Below are 22854 nucleotides of genomic sequence, written 5' to 3' on the forward strand. Positions count from 1 at the left end.
ACTTCAACCTGCTGCTGATTCACATAAACAGGAGATCCAGAGGAGCGACCACTAAAAGTAAAGCTTTCAACTTTCTTGACGGACAGGCGAGTCTGTTTGTGTGCTGTTGCAGCTTCTCTCAGCGAGATAATGGCTTCCCGATCAGAGGAGGATCTCACCTGTCCTGTCTGTCAGGAAGTTTTTAACAATCCTGTTGTCCTGTCCTGTAGCCACAGCTTCTGTAAAGACTGTGTGCAGAAGTGGTGGAGAGAGAAACTGATACACAAGTGTCCAATTTGTCAGGAACAACATTTATTGAGAGAAATACCTTGCAACCTGGCGTTAAAGAACCTGTGTGAGTCTTTTTTACTGGAGAGAGACCAGAGAGGTTCAGAGGCTCTCTGCAGTCTGCACTCTGAGAAGCTCAGACTCTTCTGTCTGGACCATCAGCAGCCAGTGTGTGTCGTCTGCAGAGACTCAAGAAAACACACCGACCACAGATTCAGACCCATCGATGAAGCTGCACAGGATCACAGAGAGGAGCTCCAGAAATCCCTGAAGCCCTTACAGGACAAACTGAAGCTGTTTGAACAAGTTAAAGGCAACTGTGATCAAACAGCAGGACACATTAAGGTCCAGGCCCGACACACAGAGAGGCAGATTAAGGAGCAGTTTAAGAAGCTGCACCAGTTTCTACAAGAGGAAGAGGAGGCCAGGATCTCTGCTCTGAAGGAGGAAGAGGAGCAGAAGAGTCAGGTGATGAAGGAGAAGATTGAGGCTCTGAGCAGAGAGATAGCAGCTCTCTCAGACACAATCAGAGCCACAGAGGAGGAGCTGCGAGCTGAAGACGTCTCATTCCTGCAGAACTACAAGGCTGCAGTGGAAAGAGTCCAGCAGCGCCCCCTGCTGGATGATCCACAGCTGCTCTCAGGAGCTCTGATAGACGAGGCCAAACACCTGGGCAACCTGACCTTCACCATCTGGGACAAGATGAGGCACATGGTCTCCTACACTCCTGTGATTCTGGATCCAAACACCGCTCGTCCAGAATATATCCTGTCTGAAGATCTGACCAGTGCGAGATTTGGAGAGAAAAAGAAGCTTCCTGACAATCCAGAGAGGTTTGATTACGACATTGCTGTCCTGGGATCAGAGGGCTTTAACTCTGGGATTCACAGCTGGGATGTCGAGGTTAGAATTGATGATCCGTACTGGGCTGTAGGTGTAATAAAGGAGTCTGTCAGTAGAAAGGGACGAATACCGACTGGATTCTGGGAAATTTGTTTCCTTGATGGGAAATATGTAGCAGCCTACCAAAACCTACCATTCCCGTATTACGTCCTCTCAGTGAAGAAGAAGCTCCAGAGGATCAGAGTTCATCTGGACTTTGACGGAGGAAAACTGTCATTCTACGATCTTGATACTGACACATACATACACACCTTCACACACACTTTCACTGAGAGGCTGTTTCCGTACATCGCCACCAAGAATAAACGTTGGATGAAGATTTTACCAGTGAAGTCTCTGTGACAGTGGAACAAGTCACTTCATTTACTTGGTCACCGTGGAACCGTAGGGTTGCTGGTTCAAGTCCCTGTGTGGACCATGTATGGAGCGTGGACTGGTGTCTGGCGAGGTGCCAGTTCATCTCCTGGGCACTGCCGAGGTGCTGTTGAGCAAGGCACCGAACCCCCAACTGCTCGGGGCGCTGGTCACTGGCAGCCCCCTCGCTCTGACATCTCTCCTTAATTGCATGTATATAGGTCCTGTTTGTGCGTGTGTGTGTGTGTGTGTGTGTGTGTGTGTGTGTGTGTGTGTGTGTGTGTGTGTGTGTGTGTGTGTGACATAACAACAAGCCTGGTGTTTTGATCTTTAAGCAAAGAAACAAAAAATAAACTGGGGGAAAAAATAATCATGGACACTTCTGGATTTAAAGCTGAGCAAACAAGAACAAAAGTTCACATGGTCTTTGGTATATTAAAAAAGAAAGTAACTGTGTAAAGCAACTGTGTGTGTGTGTGTGTGTGTGTAAAACATATATCATAATAAGAGTGAAAAAATTAAATTTCCCCGTTGCAGGATAAATAAAGTAATTCTTCTTTTTCTTAATTACGGTAAAGATCTGTATTTGGATCATAGTTATCCGAACCAAAAATATAATTGTCATTTATTGCTTCTGTGGGTTTTATTGTCTTATTTTGGGAATATTATTTAAAATAAAGCTATAATATTTAAAGAATTAGTTGTAATGTTTTGAGAAATCACCTGAAAAAGGTCATAATGTTACGAGGAAACAGTCTTAGTGTTTTGAGATAAGTGTTTCATATTTTAGGAATTTAATCTTAATATTTAATGTGGAAAAAAATCAATATTTCTGTTGTGCATGTGCACTTTAATGTCACTAACAGAAATATAATACACCTAAAACTAACTCGGAGTAGAGCCGCTGCTCCTTTGTGTTGAAAGGAGCCAGTTGAGGTGGTTCAGGATCATCTAGTAAGGATGAACCCTGGGCGCCTCCCTAGGGAGGTGTTCCAGGCACGTCCAGCTGGGAGGAGGCCTCGGGGAAGACCCAGGACCAGGTGGAGAGATTATATCTCCACACTGGCCTGGGAACGCCTCAGGATCCCCCAGTTAGAGCTGGTTAATGTGGCCCGGGAAAGGGAAGTTTGGGGTCCCCTGCTAAAGCTGCTGCCCCCGCGACCTGACCCCGGATAAGAGGCTGAAGATGAGATGAGATGAAAACTAACAAATAATATTTTTTGACTGTTGACAGTTGAGGGAAAAGTGGACGTGGCTTTTCAGCGCAGCGTTTCAGAAAAGAGTACTCTGGAAAAAAAGAGCACTTTTTACAAATTTACTAATATTTGTATTAATTTAAGTTTGTCTGGGTTTTTTTAATAACACACGTTTCTGTAGTGACTCGCTTTACACATTCATTTTTATCATTTTATGCATTCAGTTGTGTTTTAGACTCAAATTGCTATAAAAGAAACTTAAAAGATAATTTAATGGTTGCTTTGTAATTGTGTTTTTCATGTGTTGTTAATTCTTTACACATTTCTCCATTTACATATTATATTCTCACTATCTTTGCTTTAATTGTATGTTATTAAATATAATTTACTATTAACTTGTTATTTCTTTCTACTTTTTATTTTTTTGTATGTTAATTTTGGGTTTCTTTATAATATTGTGAAATTTTAACATTATTTAGGTGGAGGCTTCAAATCAGCCCATTAGGGCAGTAGTAGCTCAGTCCATAGGTGACTTGGCTGGGAACCGTAGGGTTGCTGGTTCAAGTCCCTGTATGTAGCGTGGACTGGTGGCTGGAGAGGTGCCAGTTCATCTGCTGGGCACTGCCGAGGTGCTGTTGAGCAAGGCACCGAACCCCCAACTGCTCGGGGCGCCGGTCACTGGCAGCCCCCTCGCTCTAACATCTCTCCTTAATTGCATGTATATAGGTCCTGTCTGTGCAGGTGTGTATTTCAGGCCTGTGTGTGTAACATGATTAATAATAAGAGTGAAAAAATTAAATTTCCGCAGGATCAATAAAGTAATTCTTCTTCTTCTTCCTGCACCGTGTGTTATTTCTCTTCTTTGTCAGTATTTGTGTATTTTTTTTAAATTATGCTAAATAAATAAAACCTTAAACCTAAAATTAATTGTGTAAATATCAACATTTAATGGAGGAAATGTCATTAATCATTGTAATTGATTATAAACCTTTTGATTATATTTGGTAAATATTCACACATGAATGCAAAAATCACAAAAATGAACCCTGATTTCACTGGATTTTTATATGAATGTAAATATATTTCAATTCAATTCAATTCAATTTTATTTATAGTGCCAAATCATAACAAAAATTATCTCAGGACACTTTACAGAGTAGGTAAAGACCACACTCTATGACTTATTTATGATTTACAGAGACCCAACAATTCCCCCGTAGAGTACGGTGGCAACGAGAACCTTAAAGCATCAAGTATTCATTCAGACCCGTAGTGAGTGTTAGTTTGTTAACGCAAGAGTAAATACATTAATCTAAGTGAGCAGTTTTCCCTTCCTGTGCCGGACTGACAGCAGAGCAAAAGTAATTCATGAGTGAGCATTTGTTGTCACGCGACGTTGTTTTGAACGCTGAGTAATGCTAGCTAGTTAGCTCGCCTGATAACGAAGTTAGCATAGCGCTGCACAATACATGCGACTTTTTTTCATATTAAGACTCAAACTTAGAAACATGAAAAGAAAAGTAATAAAACTTTACAGTAAACTCTTAGATGAATGTATCTCATCTCATCTCATCTTCAGCCTCTTATCCGGGGTCGGGTCGCGGGGGCAGCAGCTTTAGCAGGGGACCCCAAACTTCCCTTTCCCGGGCCACATTAACCAGCTCTAACTGGGGGATCCCGAGGCGTTCCCAGGCCAGTGTGGAGATCTAATCTCTCCACCTGGTCCTGGGTCTTCCCCGAGGCGTCCTCCCTGCTGGACGTGCCTGGAACACCTCCCTAGGGAGGCGCCCAGGGTTCATCCTTACCAGATGATCCTGAACCACCTCAACTGGCTCCTTTCAATGCAAAGGAGCAGCGGCTCTACTCCGAGTTCCTCACGGATGCTGAACTTCTCCCCCTCTCTCTAAGGGAGACTCCAGCCCCCCTCCTGAGAAAACACATTTCCGCCGCTTGTACCCGCGACCTCGTTCTTTCGGTCATGACAGAAGAATGTATGTTTTATAATGAAGTAGTTGTATCAATACTTCTCTGTCAGTATTTTAGTGCGTGTCTGTAATGTTTGTATATGAAGAGCTCTTTTCCAAAACGAGATAAAAGCCAAATTTAAAAAATGAGTTTGAGCCACTTTGCTGTAAACAGAACCTTTTCACTGCTTCATCAGTGTTTCTGCCAAATCTCTATATTTCCTTGTTTAAAATGGTCTCAAGATGCAGTTCCTTTCCAAACCGCGACCAGCGCCAAACCTGTTTTTAGCCTAAATGCGATACGTCCTCTCGACCAATCAGAATTCAGGGAGCGTTCTATGCGATCCAACATGGCGGCGCTCTGAAGCGGAAGAGTTTTTTGTTTCATCCGTCCGTTCAACACGTTCAGACTGAGTCAAAGTGAAAAAAACGACTGAAAACAGATGAAAAACGCCATAAAAATGTGACAAAATTACTAAAAACAGATGAAAAACGCCATAAAAATGTGACAAAATTACTAAAAACAGATGAAAAACGCCACAAAAAAGTGAAAAAATGATTATAAACTGATGAAAACTCTCGACCAATCAGAATTCAGTGAGCGTTCTATGCGATCCAACATGGCGGCGCTCTGAAGCGGGAGAGTTTTTTGTGTCGTCCGTCCGTTCAACATGTTCAGACTGAGTGAAAGTGACAAAAACGACTGAAAACGGATGAAAAACGCCATAAAAATGTGACAAAATTACTAAAAACAGATGAAAAAACGCCACAAAAAAGTGAAAAAATTATTATAAACTGATGAAAACTCTCGACCAATCAGAACTCAGTGAGCGTTCTATGCGATCCAACATGGCGGCGCTCTGAAGCGGGAGAGTTTTTTGATTCGTCCGTCCGTTCAACATGTTCAGACTGAGCCATGAAAACCATTCTGACGAGATAAATTTAATATTAACCAAATGTGTGGGTCTGGGTAAAAAATGTGATTTTCCTGAAAACTATTAAAATGGATTTATAGCGTTTTGGAAAAGAGCTCCTCAAATATTTAAATGTTTTTTAAATAAGAATATTTAAAAAAAGGAACAGATGACATCAACCAACAGATGAGTAGATTCAACCACGACCACTAAACTGATTTTTAAGTCTGAAAGTTATGAAAAAAAGAGACGAGACGTGAACGTGGTCAGTAGATTATATTATTCTCTTTAAAAAAAAAGAAAGAAAAGACTTCATTACAAGAATGGACTTCATTCATTCAGACACACAGGAAAAGTCTTTACATGTTCAGTGTTTATCACCGACTGCATAACGACATGGAAACACTGCGAGCGTCTGAACATCGTCCCCTGCTGCACGAGTTCACGGTCAGTAACAAGTCGGATGTAGACGACACATCTACATCTGAGGCGACAGAAACTCCAGAAACCTTCAACTCTTGAGGTTTAACAATTTATTTTACTGCGGCCGGCGAAATCGTTAGGCATCTATTGATTAAACGTCGTCCCTGCTGGACGTTAAAAGTGACTCGCAGGGTAAATCTCGTCCCTTCATGTTCGTTAATGCGCCGAAATTGAAATGTCTGATGTTGGTCCGTCAGTCTGTCGATCCAACATTTTGGTGAAGAGTGAGATATTTAAGCAACTACAGGAGAGAGTATCGTTAATTTGTTAAGCTGCATGAATCTTAAAGTGTAATTCCAGCGTAAAATCATCCCAAATCCGGTAGAGTCGCTAACGTCGGACGTGGCTAACAGTGATTAGCTCGGGGCAGCACGGTGAAGGCATTCAAACGTCTTTTTTAACCACTAATGCTGCAGAAAATAACAGCAAACCTCTGCAGCAGCATGAGAAGAGTCCCTACACACAAAACAAAGCACCAATGGGCTCCTTCCTTTGGGATTGACTTTGGTAATCCACTGTAATGGACTTTACTATGAGAGGAGCTGGTACAGGGGCCAGTAGGTAAGTCTTTAAAACACTCTTTAATAAACTCCGGGTTCACTAACTACGTTGTTGGTGCTTTGTTTTGTGTGTAGGGACTCTTCTCATGCTGCTGCAGAGGTTTGCTGTTATTTTAAGCAGTATTAGTGGTTAAAAAAGACGTTTGAATGCCTTCAACGTGCTGCCCCGAGCTAATCAGTGTTAGCCACGTCCAGCTGTTAGAGACTCTCCTGGATTTCTCCGTTAATAGTTGTTACACTAAAAAAAACAGTCTCAATGGTTAATTTAATGTATGTAAGTGCTGAAAAAGACCATGGGATGATTTTACGTAGGTGGTGATCCTAACGTACAACATTTCAGTTCGTTACAACTAAAGACTGAATTCCCAACAGCCGCAGCTTGAGACGGATGCTAAAGCTGCATGCTAACATGCTAAATGTCTGCGTACGATCAGCTTTCAATGGTGAGATTTAACCGTGCCGTTGGATCAATGTTTGTAAAATAAAAAATACAGACGCTGAGCTGACCATGTTGCTGTTGGACCAGTAAGAAATATTAGCGTTGTTGCACTCGCTTGTTAGCAAGGTTGTCGACTCGCCGGTTTTTGATCGTGAGTCGTGATAAATCATGTAGAGAAACTGTAGAGGCGACAAATAGCAAAAAATACTTCACAATGGTGCTTTAAACATGAATAAAAACATGTTATTTCAAGTAGAATTTCCCAGATGAAGCCTGAAAGCCTCAAATATCCGTTAACAGACTTGATTTTGTAGTTTGTTATAAAGAAAAAAGCTAAATTTTCTTCACTTTCTACGAAGAAGTAACCTGTTTGGCATTGAAGCGGAGTTTCCTCGACTAAGAGTTTGACCCGGGCAACGAGACACGTTTGACCCCTGCTTTGATTAAAGCCGCGCTAATCTAAATCTTTATATAAAATTACATTCATCGTTTGGACACAAAGGTGACTTAAACCGTGACGATGTTGCTCCGTGTCTGCTGGATGTGTGAAGAATCAACTCATCGCCATGACAACTTCATAATAATATGTTAGACGTTGTGTTTACAGCTTGATCTGTTGCTCCCAAGTTCATTAATTAATTCATCTAAGCACTTCTTACCTCCACCCTCTTCCCCCCCTGCCTGACCTCTGACGCTCCACCGACACGTGCGCTGAGGGAAATGCTGCGTTCGAGTGCAATGGGAAGTACGAGTAAGAGATCAACCTACCCAGAAGTCGATCGTAGGAGGTTCGACTTTGACAGGCATTACAGTGCACTTTGCCCGGTTGGAGGTCCGAAAATTCAGACTTCCCATGGCACTTGAACGCAGCATGAGCAGCGCAAGTGAAACAGAGCAACAGTTGACCGGCAGGAAGCTCGACAAATAAACTTAAACTGAATAAAATTATTGAATATTTCTGAGTTTCAACACCTGGCGAATTTCTTTTACATTTACATTTTAATTACAAACGAAAAAAGTGTAGAAATGCCAGAAATGTAAGAATTGCTTTGAGTTATGCAGATTTAACTAGAACCAATACTGCATTTAGTGATTCTAGTCTCTGCGGAGAGATGTAGATGTAGCATCATCCTTCAGTGCTCTTTCACTGTAGCCATCCAGGAAATGTAAATGCATAGTGAATCTAAACAGCCGTGTTTGATCGCGCTCTAACCCGCTCCCCCTGTGAATACACTTCACATTCGTCCCTCCACCGTCTGACAGACAGCCAGCTCTTATACGCCCCTCCCTCCTCTCTGTTCGTACCACACATTTACCGTCCGCCACATTCATGTCATTAGCGTTTTACGTTTTACCTGCAGCTCTGACGGAGGTTTAATAAACCTTGCTTAATAAACAGCTCATGCTTTCATCCATTGTTTCCGATTGATGGACGGTGCAGCCAAGAAGGGCAAAAAAAGTCCAAATTAATAAAAAAATGAAAGGAAAAAACCTCTTGTTCCTTTTTCTCCTCGTCCTCCACCCGCTGCTCGTCTCTCTCCCTCTCTGGCACAGTTTGGGTGTTCGGTTGAGTTCGTATAAAAAAAAAAAAAAGGCGCTGAGCTTTCCTCCTCCGCCCGCTGCTACATGATGATTCGTGGCTCTGGGACCGACTCGTTGATGGATTTGTGAGGCAACACATTGGCGCCGTTCAAGTAAAGCTCGTCGTTCACAATCACATCCTCCCCCAACACCGTCACGTTCTCCATACGCACCTGACGACAAAGTGTTAGGTCAGTATCACACACTCATATCTAATTTCTCACATCACCGAGAGACACGAGGGAGAAAATAAATAAATATGTATTTAAAAAACAAGAAAGACAAAGGGATCTTTTGTCTTCTACTCACCCACTGGCCAACAGATGAGCTCCACCCCACGATGCAGCTTTCAAGCCAGGAGTGCGATCGAACCCGCGCTCCCTTCAGCACCGTGCAGCGTTTTATTCTCACGCCATCCTCCACGACCACGCCAGCTCCGATGGTAACATTCGGGCCGATGGTGCAGTTCTCCCCAATCTGGGCCGTCGGGTCCTATAGAGGGAAGCGAAGACGGAGGATTATCTACCGACACGGTTCTTTATTTATTATTCGACACGCAGCGCCAACGAGCTGAACTCACCACCAGAACGTTGCCTAGGAAACCGGGCCCCGTACGTAGCCTCTCAGGAGCATGTTGTCGCAGCGACTGAAGGTACATACACATCCCTGTCAGGAAGTCTTTAGGCTGACCGATGTCCATCCAGAAACCTGCAAAAATACAGACAAAGATGCAGAACGACAGAGACACGCGGAGATACAGACAGACAGACAGACAGACAGACAGACAGACAGACAGTGAGAGCAGTTAGTGACGGTGTAAACACAGACATCAAACCAGGAGTTTCCTTGTGATGTGCAGCAGGTGAGGCAGTGAAGCACATTGACACAGTCAGCTGACAAAGCCACTACGACCTGGACCAGAGTCCCCCTGGACCTGTCCGCCTGCCTGGACTACAGGATGGGAAGGAGGTTTAACTGCTCAGATCGATCGCTCCCAGAGAGGGATGAGGATATAGAGATGCACAGATTCCAGATTCCCTCCGCTGATGTTGTTGGTTCTGATCCATTTTTGTATTGATCTGAACACTAATGCAGAATCCCGCCCGTTTGGGGTTAAATACTGAATAATGTAACTGAATCTGTTCTGTTGGTATCGGTGCTTCTCTACAAACGATTCCCCTCCAGAACTACGAGAGTTCGGGTGTGAAGAAAAGCCCAAACACTTACGTCTGGTAGAGCTGTGAGCTGTGAGACCAGAGCGAGTACACAGGTCAACGTCCCACATTTATTCAGTTATCATGTTACAATTGTGTTTCTTACACAAAGACAATAAATCACTGGGGATGACATCGGTAAAGGAAAGGACACAGAAAAAAAAAACATTTTGGGAAACACGCTTATTTGGTTTCTGCCACTGTCGTGTTTTCACGTTAGATAAGAAGCCGTCGCCAGCAGCAGGATAACTTAGCTCAGCATAAAGACTGGAAACAGAGGGAGACAGCTAGCCTGGCTCCGGCCGTGCCGAAACATGACATCTCTAGATGTTATCTCCGGGAATTATTGCGACGTTGCAATAACATAAAATGAATTCAGAAATTCTAAAAAGACAGTTCACTTAAATGTTGTCAGGCAAAACGTGTCAATCACGCTTGAATTTGTTTTTAATGTATTATCATTTTAGTCTGTAAAAAAAAAGATTGGATCAAGTTGAGTTGGACCCCGACGGTGAAGCTACGTCCTTTTTTTATATAGTCTGTGACCAGAACGCTTCTTGAATGTACAGGACACAGGAAGTTACTGTAAACAAACATTGTGATTTGGTCTATTTACTATTTTACTTTTAATATATGAATAAATATATGCATTTGAAAAACAATTGACAGGTTTAACTGATACAGTAAATTGATGCTGCAATCAATAAAACAAATGTGCACATTAAAGATCAGTGCAGCTGTAGAAAGAGTTACCCTGTAGTTCCATGGTGTACAGCTGTCCTTCCTCTGCCATGAAAGGAAATATCTCTTTCTCTATGGATGTTGGTCTCAGCTGCACACACACACGCGCACACACGCACACACGCACACATGCACACACGCACAAAATTAAATGCCAGCACAATGTATCCATATGTAGAAATATTTATTTATTAAGAAAACACCAGAGTGTGTGTTAAACCAAGAGTTTACTAAAGAACACTTGACTGTGTGTGTGTGTGTGTGTGTGTGTGTGTGTGTGTGTGTGTGTGTGTGTGTGTGTGTGTGTGTCTCACCTGGATCCTGCTGAGCATGCTGGGATTGAAGATGTAAATGCCGGCGTTAATCTTGTTGGAGACGAAGACCTGCGGTTTCTCCACAAAGCGATGTATCCTGCCACTGTCCGCCTCAAACACCACCACGCCGTACTTAGAGGGCTCCTCCACCCGTGTTACCTGCACACACACACACACACGCACACACACACATGCACGCAAACACACACAGAGTCTGAGATCCAGGCTATAGTTTAATATATTAAATTATTTATTCTGTCATTTAATTTCTCCTGAAGTTTAAAGACCTGGTAAAAAACATGATGGAAGATGAAATGGGTATTTCAAATTTAAGTTTTTGCCTTTAAGCTCAATTATTTTCCATTTCAGAAGCTTAAATTCCACTTTTCCAGTTTCTACTGGTATTTCACAATATCTGTTTGTCATTTAAATGTCTAATTTTCTTTCTCTCCTTAAAATGTAATTATGTCCTTATTAACCTGAGAACAATAAAATACTTTATTTGCCCTTTTCTCATTTAAATGTAATAAATCTGGGTAAAATTATCATCTTTGGTCTGAAGTCAAAATATTTCAGCGTTTTTCCAACTTTATCAAGAAGAGAGAGTCACGTAAATCTCTCAACGTGATCTGTAGCGGTCGTCAGTCTGGACAGGTTTACTCTAAAAACACCCTTGTGCAGTGTGTGTGTCTGTCTCACCACGATGGTCCCCTCCTTGCCGTGGTTGTGGTGGAACTGCAGCAGGTCTTTGAACGGAAAATCACAGATGACGTCCGAGTTGAGGACGAAGAACGGCTCGTTGTCGACGTTCAGCAGCTCTCGAGCCAACGCCAGAGGGCCCGCTGCACACAAACACACACACACACGTTAAAGTGGTCCATGTCATTAAAAGAGACTGCTGAGGTTTTTAAAAAGAGGCTTAAGACCCATCTTTTTAACCAGGCTTTTAGTTAATTGATTTATTTTAGGCAGTGCTAATCAGAGCACTTTTTATCCTTTTTTTACTGTTTTAGTTTTAGTCTCTGTGGCGGTGCTCCCTGTGACCTTGGACTGGGATCTCTCCCGGTGTGGTTGGCCCCCCAAAGGCAGCTTCCTCTAGCCTCCTCTGTACCTCAGGTCTCGCTGCCCGGCCATGTCTCTGTAGTGACAGCTAGTGTTTGTGTAGGTGTGAGTGTGTGTTTGTGTGCCTGCATGGCTGTGTGTGTATGTGTGAATGAACGTATACATATGTGTGTGTGTCTCTGTGCATGACTGTGGGAGGGTTGGGTTCTTTTAACTTTCTTCTCCTGATTTTATTTGATGTTTCTCTTTTTTTGTACATCTCTGTAACTCGGCACTTTGCGATACTTTTCTGTATGAAAAGTGCCATATAAATAAAGGTTGATTTGATTTGATTTGAAAAGTGCATATTTGTATGCTCCAGGTAATTGGATTCAGTTTCCTGTCCGTGGAGAAGAGAAACTCACCGGTTCCCAGAGGCTCCTTCTCATGAGACAGAGAGATACGAATCCCAAGCTGAGGAGAAAATAGAGAAACATTCAGGATGCTTTCTGCACTCTGCTCACTTACTGCTACTAATATTAGCTGTAGCTCTGTTTAAACAACGTTACTCTGGTGTTCACAGTGGTGTTCTGCAGGATTAGGCAGAGTGTGTCCGCCAGCCAGTAGGGATGGACGTTTTTAGTCATTTAAATTAGCGGTGGGACACGATTAAAGAAATTAATCTAATTATTAGAGGCTTTGTAATTAATTAATCTCGATTAATCACATATCAATACTTGACAAAAGAAGCAACATTTAGCAGAGCCTCACTTCTGTGCAGCGAATGAATTCAAACAATGTAACGCTTGGTTTTCCCGTGTATCAGGTAAGAAGAAGAAGAATTACTTTATTTATCCTGCAACAGGGAAATTTAATTTTTTTCACTCTTATTATTAATCATGTTACACACACACATGAAATACACACATGCACAGACAGGATCTATATACATGTAATTAAGGAGAGATGTTAGAGCGAGGGGGCTGCCAGTGACCAGTGCCCTGAGCAGTTGGGGGTTCGGTGCCTTGCCAGCACATCGGCAGTGCCCAAGAGATGAACTGGCACCTCTCCAGCCACCAGTCCACGCTCCATTCATGGTCCACACAGGGACTAGAACCGGTGACCCTACGGTTCCCAGCCAAGTCACCTATGGACTGAGCTACTGCCGCCCCCAGGTACAGGGGGCCTCACTCTGTTATAGCAGCGCAAATAGTGAACCGTTACTCGAATAGGGGCACCAACAGCGAGTACTCAGGTACTTGAGTAATCGTGCCCGTCCCTTTTAGACAGTAGGCTAATTTACACAGTGTAAATGCTGAAATACTACTACAGCGCTGTGCCGTTTATCTCAGCAGAGAACAAAGAAGTGTCCAACTGAGCCATTCCAGAAACATGCTCATACGTTTGCAACAGTGGAGGCAAAAAGTTAATGACTAAGCTGCTGATCTGTCATCGTTAAATCATATTAAGTGTGTGTTGTGAGCGCTGATGTGCATCACAGCTGTAACGCCGCGTCAGTGTGCGAGGGTTTGTACATACTCTCTCCTCCTGGACTCTCATCTCTCTCTCCAGCAGCTCCGACATGTAGCTCACCGCCAGAATCACATGGTCCACCCCGGTCTGCACACACACACACACACACAAAGAGAAAGTGAGTGAAAGTGAGACGCCTTCAATAAAAAAAGAAATGTCAGCAGTGAAATTACAGCATCTGGGTTCCACCCCCTTCGTACCTTAACCAGCGCCTCCACCTGGTGCAGCAGGATGGGTTTGTTGCAGAACTCCACCAGCGGTTTGGGGACGCTCAGGGTGAGTGGTCGCAGCCGGGTCCCGTACCCTCCCACCAGGATCAAAGCCTTCATGCTTCTGCCGTTAGCAACCGCAGCTCATCAATGGCGAGACAGCAACCAGCCTGTGAGGAGAGAGGAGGAGCGTCGCAGTGACTGACGGAGCAAAGATACAGTGACAAACAAATTTGATGCGGAGACAAATTAACGATTTCAAGAACACGCGACTCTGAAACCACCGGCTGAAGGACACATTCATCCACGGGGCTCCTACAGCTTAATGCAAGTTAGATTCAAGACTTTTTAAGATTGTTTTTAATGCCACATGGAACGAAATTTAAGACCGATTTCACAATAAACTAAAATAAAAAATCCTGCATCTGCTCTGCGCGTCCCGGGTCGCGACCACACAGCTGTTTTATCGGTTTTGCGATCATGATCTGTGCGGAAAAAAACCCATGTGTTAACATTTTCAAAACCTTTGAAAGTTTGATTTGAGACTTTTTATCCTGTAACCAGGTGCGTTCAAGATTCAGAGATGACATTGATTGGAATTGTGTATTTTGTAATAATGAAACAGGGACTTTATGCCACTTATATTATAAATGTTTATGTGTTAAATAATTCGGGTTAGACACTGAATACTTTTTTAAGATGCTGACTGGTTCAAATATATTTTTAGTAAGAAAAGATATTGTCATGAAAGCTGGGTCATGACCGAAAGAACCAGGTCGCGGGTACAAGCAGCAGAAATGTGTTTTCTCAGGAGGGTGGCTGGAGTCTCCCTTAGAGAGAGGGGGAGAAGTTCAGCATCCGTGAGGAACTCGGAGTAGAGCCGCTGCTCCTTTGGGTTGAAAGGAGCCAGTTGAGGTGGTTCAGGATCATCTAGTAAGGATGAACCCTGGGCGCCTCCCTAGGGAGGTGTTCCAGGCACGTCCAGCTGGGAGGAGGCCCCGGGGAAGACCCAGGACCAGGTAGAGAGATTAGATCTCCACACTGGCCTGGGAACGCCTCGGGATCCCCCAGTTAGAGCTGGTTAATGTGGCCCGGGAAAGGGAAGTTTGGGGTCCCCTGCTGGAGCTGCTGCCCCCGCGACCTGACCCCGGATAAGAGGATGAAGATGAGATGAGATATTGTATATTTATATGACAAGAATGACTTTGATTGTTTAAAAACTAAAATAAAAAAATCCTGCATCTGCTCTGCGCGTCCCGAGCCGCAACCACGCAACTGTTTTATCGGTTCTGCGATCATGATCTGTGCGATGTTAATGACGTCAGGAAAAAAACCCCATGTGTTTACATTTTCAAAACCTTTGAAAGTTTGATTTAAGATTTTTTTTTAACACAGACACTTAGGGTGAAAGTAGTTTATAATAAAACAAAACAAACTTTGAACTTTAATTCAAACTCCTGCACGTACGGCAGACACCAAAAATGACACATGTTCACCAGCAGGTGGTGCGCATCGTACCTCGCACATTCAAAATTCTTACATTAAAGCGTACCCCGAACGTACGTTTATCTCGGGATATAGGCCACACCCATTTCAGCCTAGACTTTTTTCCCGCAGGCATATATGAAGAGCTCTTTTCCAAAACGAGAAACAAAAACAAACAAACAAACAAAACACAGCAGCAACCCAAACAATAAAGGTTTCTCTGCCTTATCAGTAGACGGCCCAAGTTATTTCACTATTGTGCGTGGATCAAAAACACAAATGTAGACGTTAAGTTCACACAGAATAAAGAAATCAAATATCAAAAGAAGAGAAAAGCTTTGGATTCGCTGCAGAGGACGACCAACAGCTTCATTCACCCACATTATTTAAACCCGCGCTCTCCGTATGTTCCATTAAATGACCCCAAATGTGTCGAAATAGTGGAAGTTTTCCTTTTATAATGCAAGTTATCGTCTCCACAGGTAAAGTTGTGGATATGATTTAAGACTTTTTAATAACAATTGAGGCCTTTTTTCTAGTTTAACAAATTCAAAACCTTTTAAGACTTTTTAGGGATCTGCAGGAACACCGATCAAGTCCGACTAAATTCCTCCAAAAGCTCAAACATCCAGTGTTGCACAGAACAAACTGATGTTTTATTTTGGTATTTGCTCAACCTTACTGTTTTAAAAAGTATATATATTCATCTCATCTCATCTCATCTCATCTTCATCCGCTTATCCGGGGTCGGGTCGCGGGGGCAGCAGCTTTAGCACGGGACCCCAAACTTCCCTTTTCCGGGCCACATTAACCAGCTCTAACTGGGGGATCCCGAGGCGTTCCCAGGCCAGTGTGGAGATATAATCTCTCCACCTAGTCCTGGGTCTTCCCCGAGGCCTCCTCCCAGCTGGACGTGCCTGGAACACCTCCCTAGGGAGGCGCCCAGGGGGCATCCTTACTAGATGCCCGAACCACCTCAACTGGCTCCTTTCAACGCTAAGGAACAGCGGCTCTACTCCGAGTTCCTCACGGATGGCTGAACTTCTCACCCTATCTCTAAGGGAGACTCCAGCCACCCTCCTGAGAAAACCCATTTCGGCCGCTTGTACTCGCGACCTCGTTCTTTCGGTCATGACCCAACTTTCATGACCATAGGTGAGGGTAGGAACGAAGATTGACCGGTAGATCGAGAGTTTTGCCTTCCGGCTCAGCTCTCTTTTCGTCACAACGGTGCGGTAGAGCGACTGCAACACCGCCCCCGCTGCTCCGATTCTCCGGCCAAACTCACGCTCCATCGTCCCCTCACTCGTGAACATGATCCCGAGGTACTTGAACTCCTTCACTTGGGGTAAGGACTCATTCCCTACCTGGAGTAAGCAATCCACCGGTTTCCTGCTAAGAGCCATGGCCTCAGATTTAGAGATGCTGATCCTCATCCCAGCCGTTTCACACTCGGCTGCGAACCGATCCAGTGAGTGCTGAAGGTCACTGACCGACGATGCCATCAGGACCACATCATCTGCGAAAAGCAGAGACGAGATCCTCAGCCCACCGAACTGCAACCCCTCCCCACCACGACTACGCCTTGAAATCCTGTCCATGAAAATCACGAACAGGATTGGTGACAAAGCGCACCCCTGGCGGAGGCCAACCCCCACCGGAAACGAATCCGACTTACTCCCGAGGATCCGGACACAGCTCTCACTTTGGATGTACAGAGATTGGATGGCCCACAGAAGTGACCCCCTCACCCCATACCCCCGCAGCACCTCCCACAGTATCTCCCTAGGAACCCGGTCATATGCCTTCTCCAAATCCACAAAACACATGTAGACTGGATGAGCATATTCCCAGGCCCCCTCCAGGATCCTTGCGAGAATGAAGAGCTGGTCCGTTGTTCCACGTCCAGGACGGAATCCACATTGTTCCTCTTCAATCTGAGGTTCGACTATAGGACGAACCCTCCTTTCCAGCACCTTGGGGTAGACTTTACCAGGGAGGCTGAGTAGTGTGATACCCCTGTAATTGGCACACACCCTCTGGTCCCCCTTTTTAAAAAGAGGAACCACCACCCCGGTCTGCCACTCCCTTGGCACTGTCCCAGACTTCCACGCAATGTTGAAGAGGCGTGTCAACCAAGACAACCCCTCCCAACCCAAAGTTTTCAGCATTTCTGGACGAATCTCATCAACCCCTGGGGCTTTGCCACTGTGGAGTTGTTTGACTACCTCAGTGACTTCCGCCAGAGATATTGACAATGATTCCCCATCAGCCTCCCGCTCTGCCTCTACAAAAGAGGGCGTGTTAGTCGGATTAAGGAGTTCCTCAAAGTGCTCCTTCCACCGCCCGATCACCTCATCAGCTGAGGTCACCAGCGTCCCGTCATTACTGTAAACAGCTTGGACGGTTCCCCGTTTCCCCCTCCTGAGATGTCGAATGGTTTTCCAGAAGCACCTTGGTGCCGCCCCAAAGTCCTTCTCCATGGCTTCTCCGAACTCCTCCCACACCCGCTGCTTTGCCTCTGACACAGCAGAGGCTGCAGCCCTTCTGGCCCGTCGGTACCTTGCAACTGCCTCCGGAGTCTTCTGGGATAACATATCCCGGAAGGCCTCCTTCTTCAGTCGGACAGCTTCCCTGACCACCGGTGTCCACCACGGTGTTCGAGGGTTACCGCCCCTTGAGGCACCTAAGACCTTGAGGCCACAGCTCACCGCTGCAGCTTCAGTATATATATATTATCAGTAATATTAGTATAGGGATGTGTAGTGTTTACATTTCCATATAACAGGAGAATAGATCCACCCTAGAGGCTACCATCTGTATTTATGTATTTATCTGTATTTTCTCACCACTTTATTCAGTTGTACTGTCACTTACTTCAGTAAGAAATGCTGCTATACTACACTGTCACTTTATATCACCACTACATCACTTTATTTATTTATTTAATGGTGCTGTAACAATCTGCTGCTACACTTACTGTGCTTTAGGACATGCTGCTACATTTCACTGTGGTTTACTGTAACTTAGTTCTGTAGGAAATGCTGCTACATTTTTAACATTTTTAACACTTATAACTTATCGCTCCTTATCACTTATTTAGTTTGTACTTATTTCATTTCAATCTGCTGCTAAACTGCACGCTGCGTATTGTTGTATATTGTATATACCTACGTTTAACCACAATGTCCGTTGCACTTTGTAACACTTAGTTATTGTTTGATTTATTTTACGTTAGCTTTATTTGATTTATGTTTTTATGCTTATTGTTACTCTCACCCTTTCCCACCTTTGTATTGAAACTGTTGCAAAATAGTTTCCCTCGGGATAAATAAAACATCACAGTCACAATTTGAAAAGTTAAATTATTTTTTCCCTAATTGTTCAACAGATAATTTTGTGTTTGAAGTCAGAGTCTTGTAAACAATTCGGCTAAAACCTTCAAACTGCTGCATGCTTTGTTAAAATAAACCTTCAGAGGCTTTTTAAGTGATTACTGGATTTGCTTTTTGTATAATCAGACGCTCAGCTCTCTGACTCAGATGCAATAGTCCGAGCGGCAAACACTGGAGCTACATGACACCAAAACTGCTCACTGTGACAACACAACGTCAGGAAGGGTCACTACACTCTGTGCTGTTCAACAGATCAGTCTTTGCCCCGGGATCCTCCGACAGGTTTGTCAGTCTGTGTTCGTGGCGAGGAAACAAACGAGGACAATATAACAAAGGGATTTACTCTTTAGAGGGCGTTGTGTTTCTCCCTTTATTATATTTATGCCTAGGAGGCGTTAGGACACAGAGGTGTGGCAGGAGAGTCGTAATTTGAGGACTTGAGACTTTCTTGCTTAAGGGCGCACTCACACTGTCCATCCGTACCTGCCCTGTTCTTTAGGGTCCCCCCCCCCTCCATGCCCGTTTGTACTCACACTACCTGGGCCTTGGCGAATGCTTCTTGCTGCCTATACGTCATCACGCCGTAACACACATTGATTGACGCCATCGTGATGCGTCGCGTTGTTTACAGAAGCGTGCGGTCTTTTGGCCACATAGTGGAAAGCAGCACAGAAAACATGGTAACGTTTTTGGCTTTGTGTTTTTTTTTTGGACTCATTGTGATGCAGCACTGCCCCGTTTAGTCGACGTTGCAAGGCGACAACTATGTCCGAACAGGTGCACATAAAATGACCTCAGAACCGCCGTAGGCCACGTGCTTGTACTCGTACACGTGCGCACGCTCGTGCTTGTACATGTGCAAACGTGCTTTACAAAAGCCCACCTCTCCCAAACGGGCTGTGGCAGGCAAGCGTACCACTCCTAGGCGCGGTACGGTTGCACTCACACTGATCAAACGAACTAGACTTTAGCCGTGAAACGTGCTTGGGCACGGTACGGATGGACAGTGCGAGTGCGCCCTTCTCTCTGATAAGAGACTCGACATTAGCGAGGAGAGGAGATTAACTGACTTGTCTAGTACAGGCTACAAGCTTGATCTCTTTGCTGGAAGGTTATTAAAAGCCCTTCCGTTGGTCGTTAGCTGAAAGAGTCATCAGCGTTTCTTGTCTTAGAAAAATTAACATAATAAAACCAAATTTCATGAGATTTTGAAGCCCTTTCTTTCATTCCTGGAGAACTGTGAACCGTGAAACTCTGGAAATCCCTAAAGTTGATATATTCACATGGATTTCTATGTTAACCACATGATGCTAAGCTATTTTAACGTCCCATTTATGTAACGTCACGACCCTTTTTGTGTCTTGTTTGTAGGGTGGGGGTTTTTGCTTTGCTTTTATGCTTTGTTTGAATGTGCTGTGATGTGATTTGTGTATGTATGTATGTATGTGTATTTCCTTTTAAAAAGACTCGACATTGACTTGGTATTTGTGACTTGAGACTTGACACAGATGACTTGAAGTTTTTCTTAAATATTTGCATTTTTCTAGGTATTAAGAAGCAAAGTTTGTCTGTTTTAAACTATGATTAGGTGATTAGGCGCCTCCCTAGGGAGGTGTTCCAGGCACGTCCAGCTGGGAGGAGGCCTCGGGGAAGACCCAGGACCAGGTGGAGAGATTAGATCTCCACACTGGCCTGGGAACGCCTCAGGATCCCCCAGTTAGAGCTGGTTAATGTGGCCCGGGAAAGGGAAGTTTGGGGTCCCCTGCTGGAGCTGCTGCCCCCACGACCCGACCCCGGATAAGCGGAGGAAGATGAGATGAGATGATGAGATTAGGTGATTTAGTGCTCCTGGCCTGGTTACCGTAACAAAACTTAAGATGTTTGTAGTTGAGACGGAAATGAAGGTCAAGTTAAACGATGAAGACGGACTTGACTTGTTTGACTTACAGCAGCGACTTCGTTCTCACAGAAGTAATTTGGGTTTGAGACTTGAAGGTTAAGACTTGCACATACGTTTAGTTTATTTGTTTCAGGGACCACTTACAAAATTAATTGGTTACATGTTTGTAAAAAGATGATTTGTATCAGTTTGTATGTGACTTACTCTCACCTCTGATTGTTAGTTCGCAACCTTTTTTTGGGTCAATTTGCACTTTGTAAACCGTGTTAAACCTAAACTCAACCCGTACTAATGACTAAGGAGTCTGTCAGGATTAAATACCATTATTTAAAAGGAAAATAGGGTAAAGATTTGTACAGATATTCTTACTAGTTCTTTATAACTTTGAGAAAAGCATTTGCTTGTTTCTCAGACTCTCATCTCATCTCATCTTCATCCTCTTATCCGGGGTCGGGTCGCGGGGGCAGCAGCTTTAGCAGGGGACCCCAAACTTCCCTTTCCCGGGCCACATTAACCAGCTCTAACTGGGGGATCCTGAGGCGTTCCCAGGCCAGTGTGGAGATCTAATCTCTCCACCTGGTCCTGGGTCTTCCCCGAGGCAACAGGTGATCTCTTGACACCGGATCACAAGAGCTCATTCATTCTTTACTGGAGTCTGTTTGTGAGTTTCAATGCAATTTAGGAACTCAAGAGTTTGAAAATATTAATTTGGAGTTTAAATAAGAAATATTAAAATATTATAATGTTGCCAACAAAACCAGAGAAGTGTCATTTTAAATGATACACCAGATTTATGCTGTAGACCAGGTGCTTCCAAGATTCAGAGATGACATTGATTGGTATTGTGTATTTTGTAATTATGAAACTATATATATATATATATATATATATATATATATATATATATATATATATATATATATATATGAGACTATATGCCACTTATACTATAAATGTTTAAGTGTTAAATAATTCGGGTTAGACACTGAATACTTTTTTAAGATGCTGACTTTTTCAAATATATTTTTAGTAAGAAAATATATTGTATATTTTTGTGACAATAATGACTTTGATTGTTTAAAAACTGCATTTCTTGACACATTTACTTAATTCACAAATGCAAACCGAATAAAAAGAAACCATGAATACGACAAATTAAAATAGAATATGGACATTATATTCAAACATTAAAACTTGGACTTAAAAATACTAAAGCAATGAAAACAATTTGGATTGGTGAAGCCTTAGATATTTTTTTATTCTTCAGACAATAAATGCACTTTAATATTCACTTCACAGTGTGAATACTCAGCTCAGGTTAATTTCAATCTCAATGTGCAATACTAATATTTTCTGTGCCTTGGTGTGAATTTAAAATATTTAAAAATCTTGTATATTGTTCCTGTTATTCTTATATTTATTGTGTTTATATTGTTCACATTTTTCTATATTTTTCTACAATAAATTGTTTCTTATTGATGCTTCTTCTATGTTTAATATCCAGTTGCTGCTGTAAAAAAAGACTAATAAAGGAATATCTTATCTTATATGTTGTTTTTGTTTTGGTACCTCAATGTATCTCATTGTGTCTGGTTCTGTCCTTTTATATTTATGTATTTTTTTCTGTTGCATGAAAATAATTGTATTATTAAAGCATGATGAAATATACTACACTATTATATTATTACAAAACAAACAAAACAAGAACAACTGCACTATATCATGTGAATATGTACATATGTCTATTTCTTCCCTTTTCAGATTTAACTTTATTGCTTATTATTTCTATTTTTTCAAGTCTTTTATCTTATTTTATCTTATTTTTTTTAATATGTTCCTGCCTGTAATATTCTGTTGCTGCTGTGAATTTCCCCGTCTGCGGGACATTAAGGGTTTTCTGATTCTGATAAATAATAATAATAAAAAATATAAATATATATATATATATATCAAGGAGAAACAGATTTAAACACATCAGCAGCTACATTAGCAGGTGCAGCAGCTTTCTCTACCGTAAAACTGTAAAAATTAAAAACTATAAACTGTGAGTTAAGACATAAATCATGACTGTGCAAATGTTTTCTGACACAGCTGAACTTGCACAGATTGAAGCTAACCCATGCTAGCTCCGCTAAGCTAACTGATGACTTAGTTAACTGCTTTTAACGGCCAGGCTCGCGCTAACTAGCTTAGCATCCTGCTCCTGTCTTCAGCGCGTGTGAACGTGAATTAAAGAGGATTTAAAAAGTTACTCACACGGATTTGTTCCTCCAAAAGTGTCCAGGAGGTTTCTGAATCACTGAAACTCTGGTAAATGACACGTAAGATCGTTCAAATCCGAGTCCCTTGTTTGGTTTCCGG

General features: G+C 43.0%; 1 protein-coding gene and 1 pseudogene across 2 annotated transcripts; one reads left to right on the forward strand and one right to left on the reverse strand.

Moving 5' to 3' along the window:
- Positions 1-129: 129 nt before the first annotated feature.
- LOC310965887 (nuclear factor 7, brain-like) lies at positions 130-6120 on the forward strand (annotated as a pseudogene). The gene is made up of 2 exons: positions 130-1523; positions 5941-6120. The product of its transcript is annotated as a nuclear factor 7, brain-like (transcript).
- On the reverse strand, positions 6092-22854 carry gmppb (GDP-mannose pyrophosphorylase B). The gene is made up of 10 exons (XM_083938959.1): positions 22750-22854; positions 13705-13883; positions 13511-13591; positions 12397-12445; positions 11630-11772; positions 10931-11089; positions 10629-10707; positions 9242-9369; positions 8971-9153; positions 6092-8834 (listed from the first exon to the last, which is right to left on the reverse strand). The coding sequence occupies exons 2-10, from the start codon at positions 13831-13833 to the stop codon at positions 8703-8705; spliced, it is 1083 nt and encodes a 360-aa protein (XP_083795085.1). The 5' UTR covers positions 13834-13883; positions 22750-22854; the 3' UTR covers positions 6092-8702.

Source organism: Echiichthys vipera (genome assembly GCF_963691815.1).
Source record: "Echiichthys vipera genome assembly, chromosome: X".
Lineage (NCBI taxonomy): Eukaryota > Metazoa > Chordata > Actinopteri > Perciformes > Trachinidae > Echiichthys > Echiichthys vipera.

Excerpts from the sequence above, each read along its gene's own strand:
- gmppb (XM_083938959.1), bottom strand. The coding sequence starts at position 13,833 with ATGAAGGCTTTGATCCTGGTGGGAGGGTACGGGACCCGGCTGCGACCA. Across the intron at positions 13,592-13,704 it reads AGGTGGAGGCGCTGGTTAAG|ACCGGGGTGGACCATGTGAT; the intron begins GTACGAAGGGGG and ends GTGTGTGTGCAG. Across the intron at positions 9,370-10,628 it reads GTACACCATGGAACTACAGG|GTTTCTGGATGGACATCGGT; the intron begins GTAACTCTTTCT and ends GTATTTTTGCAG.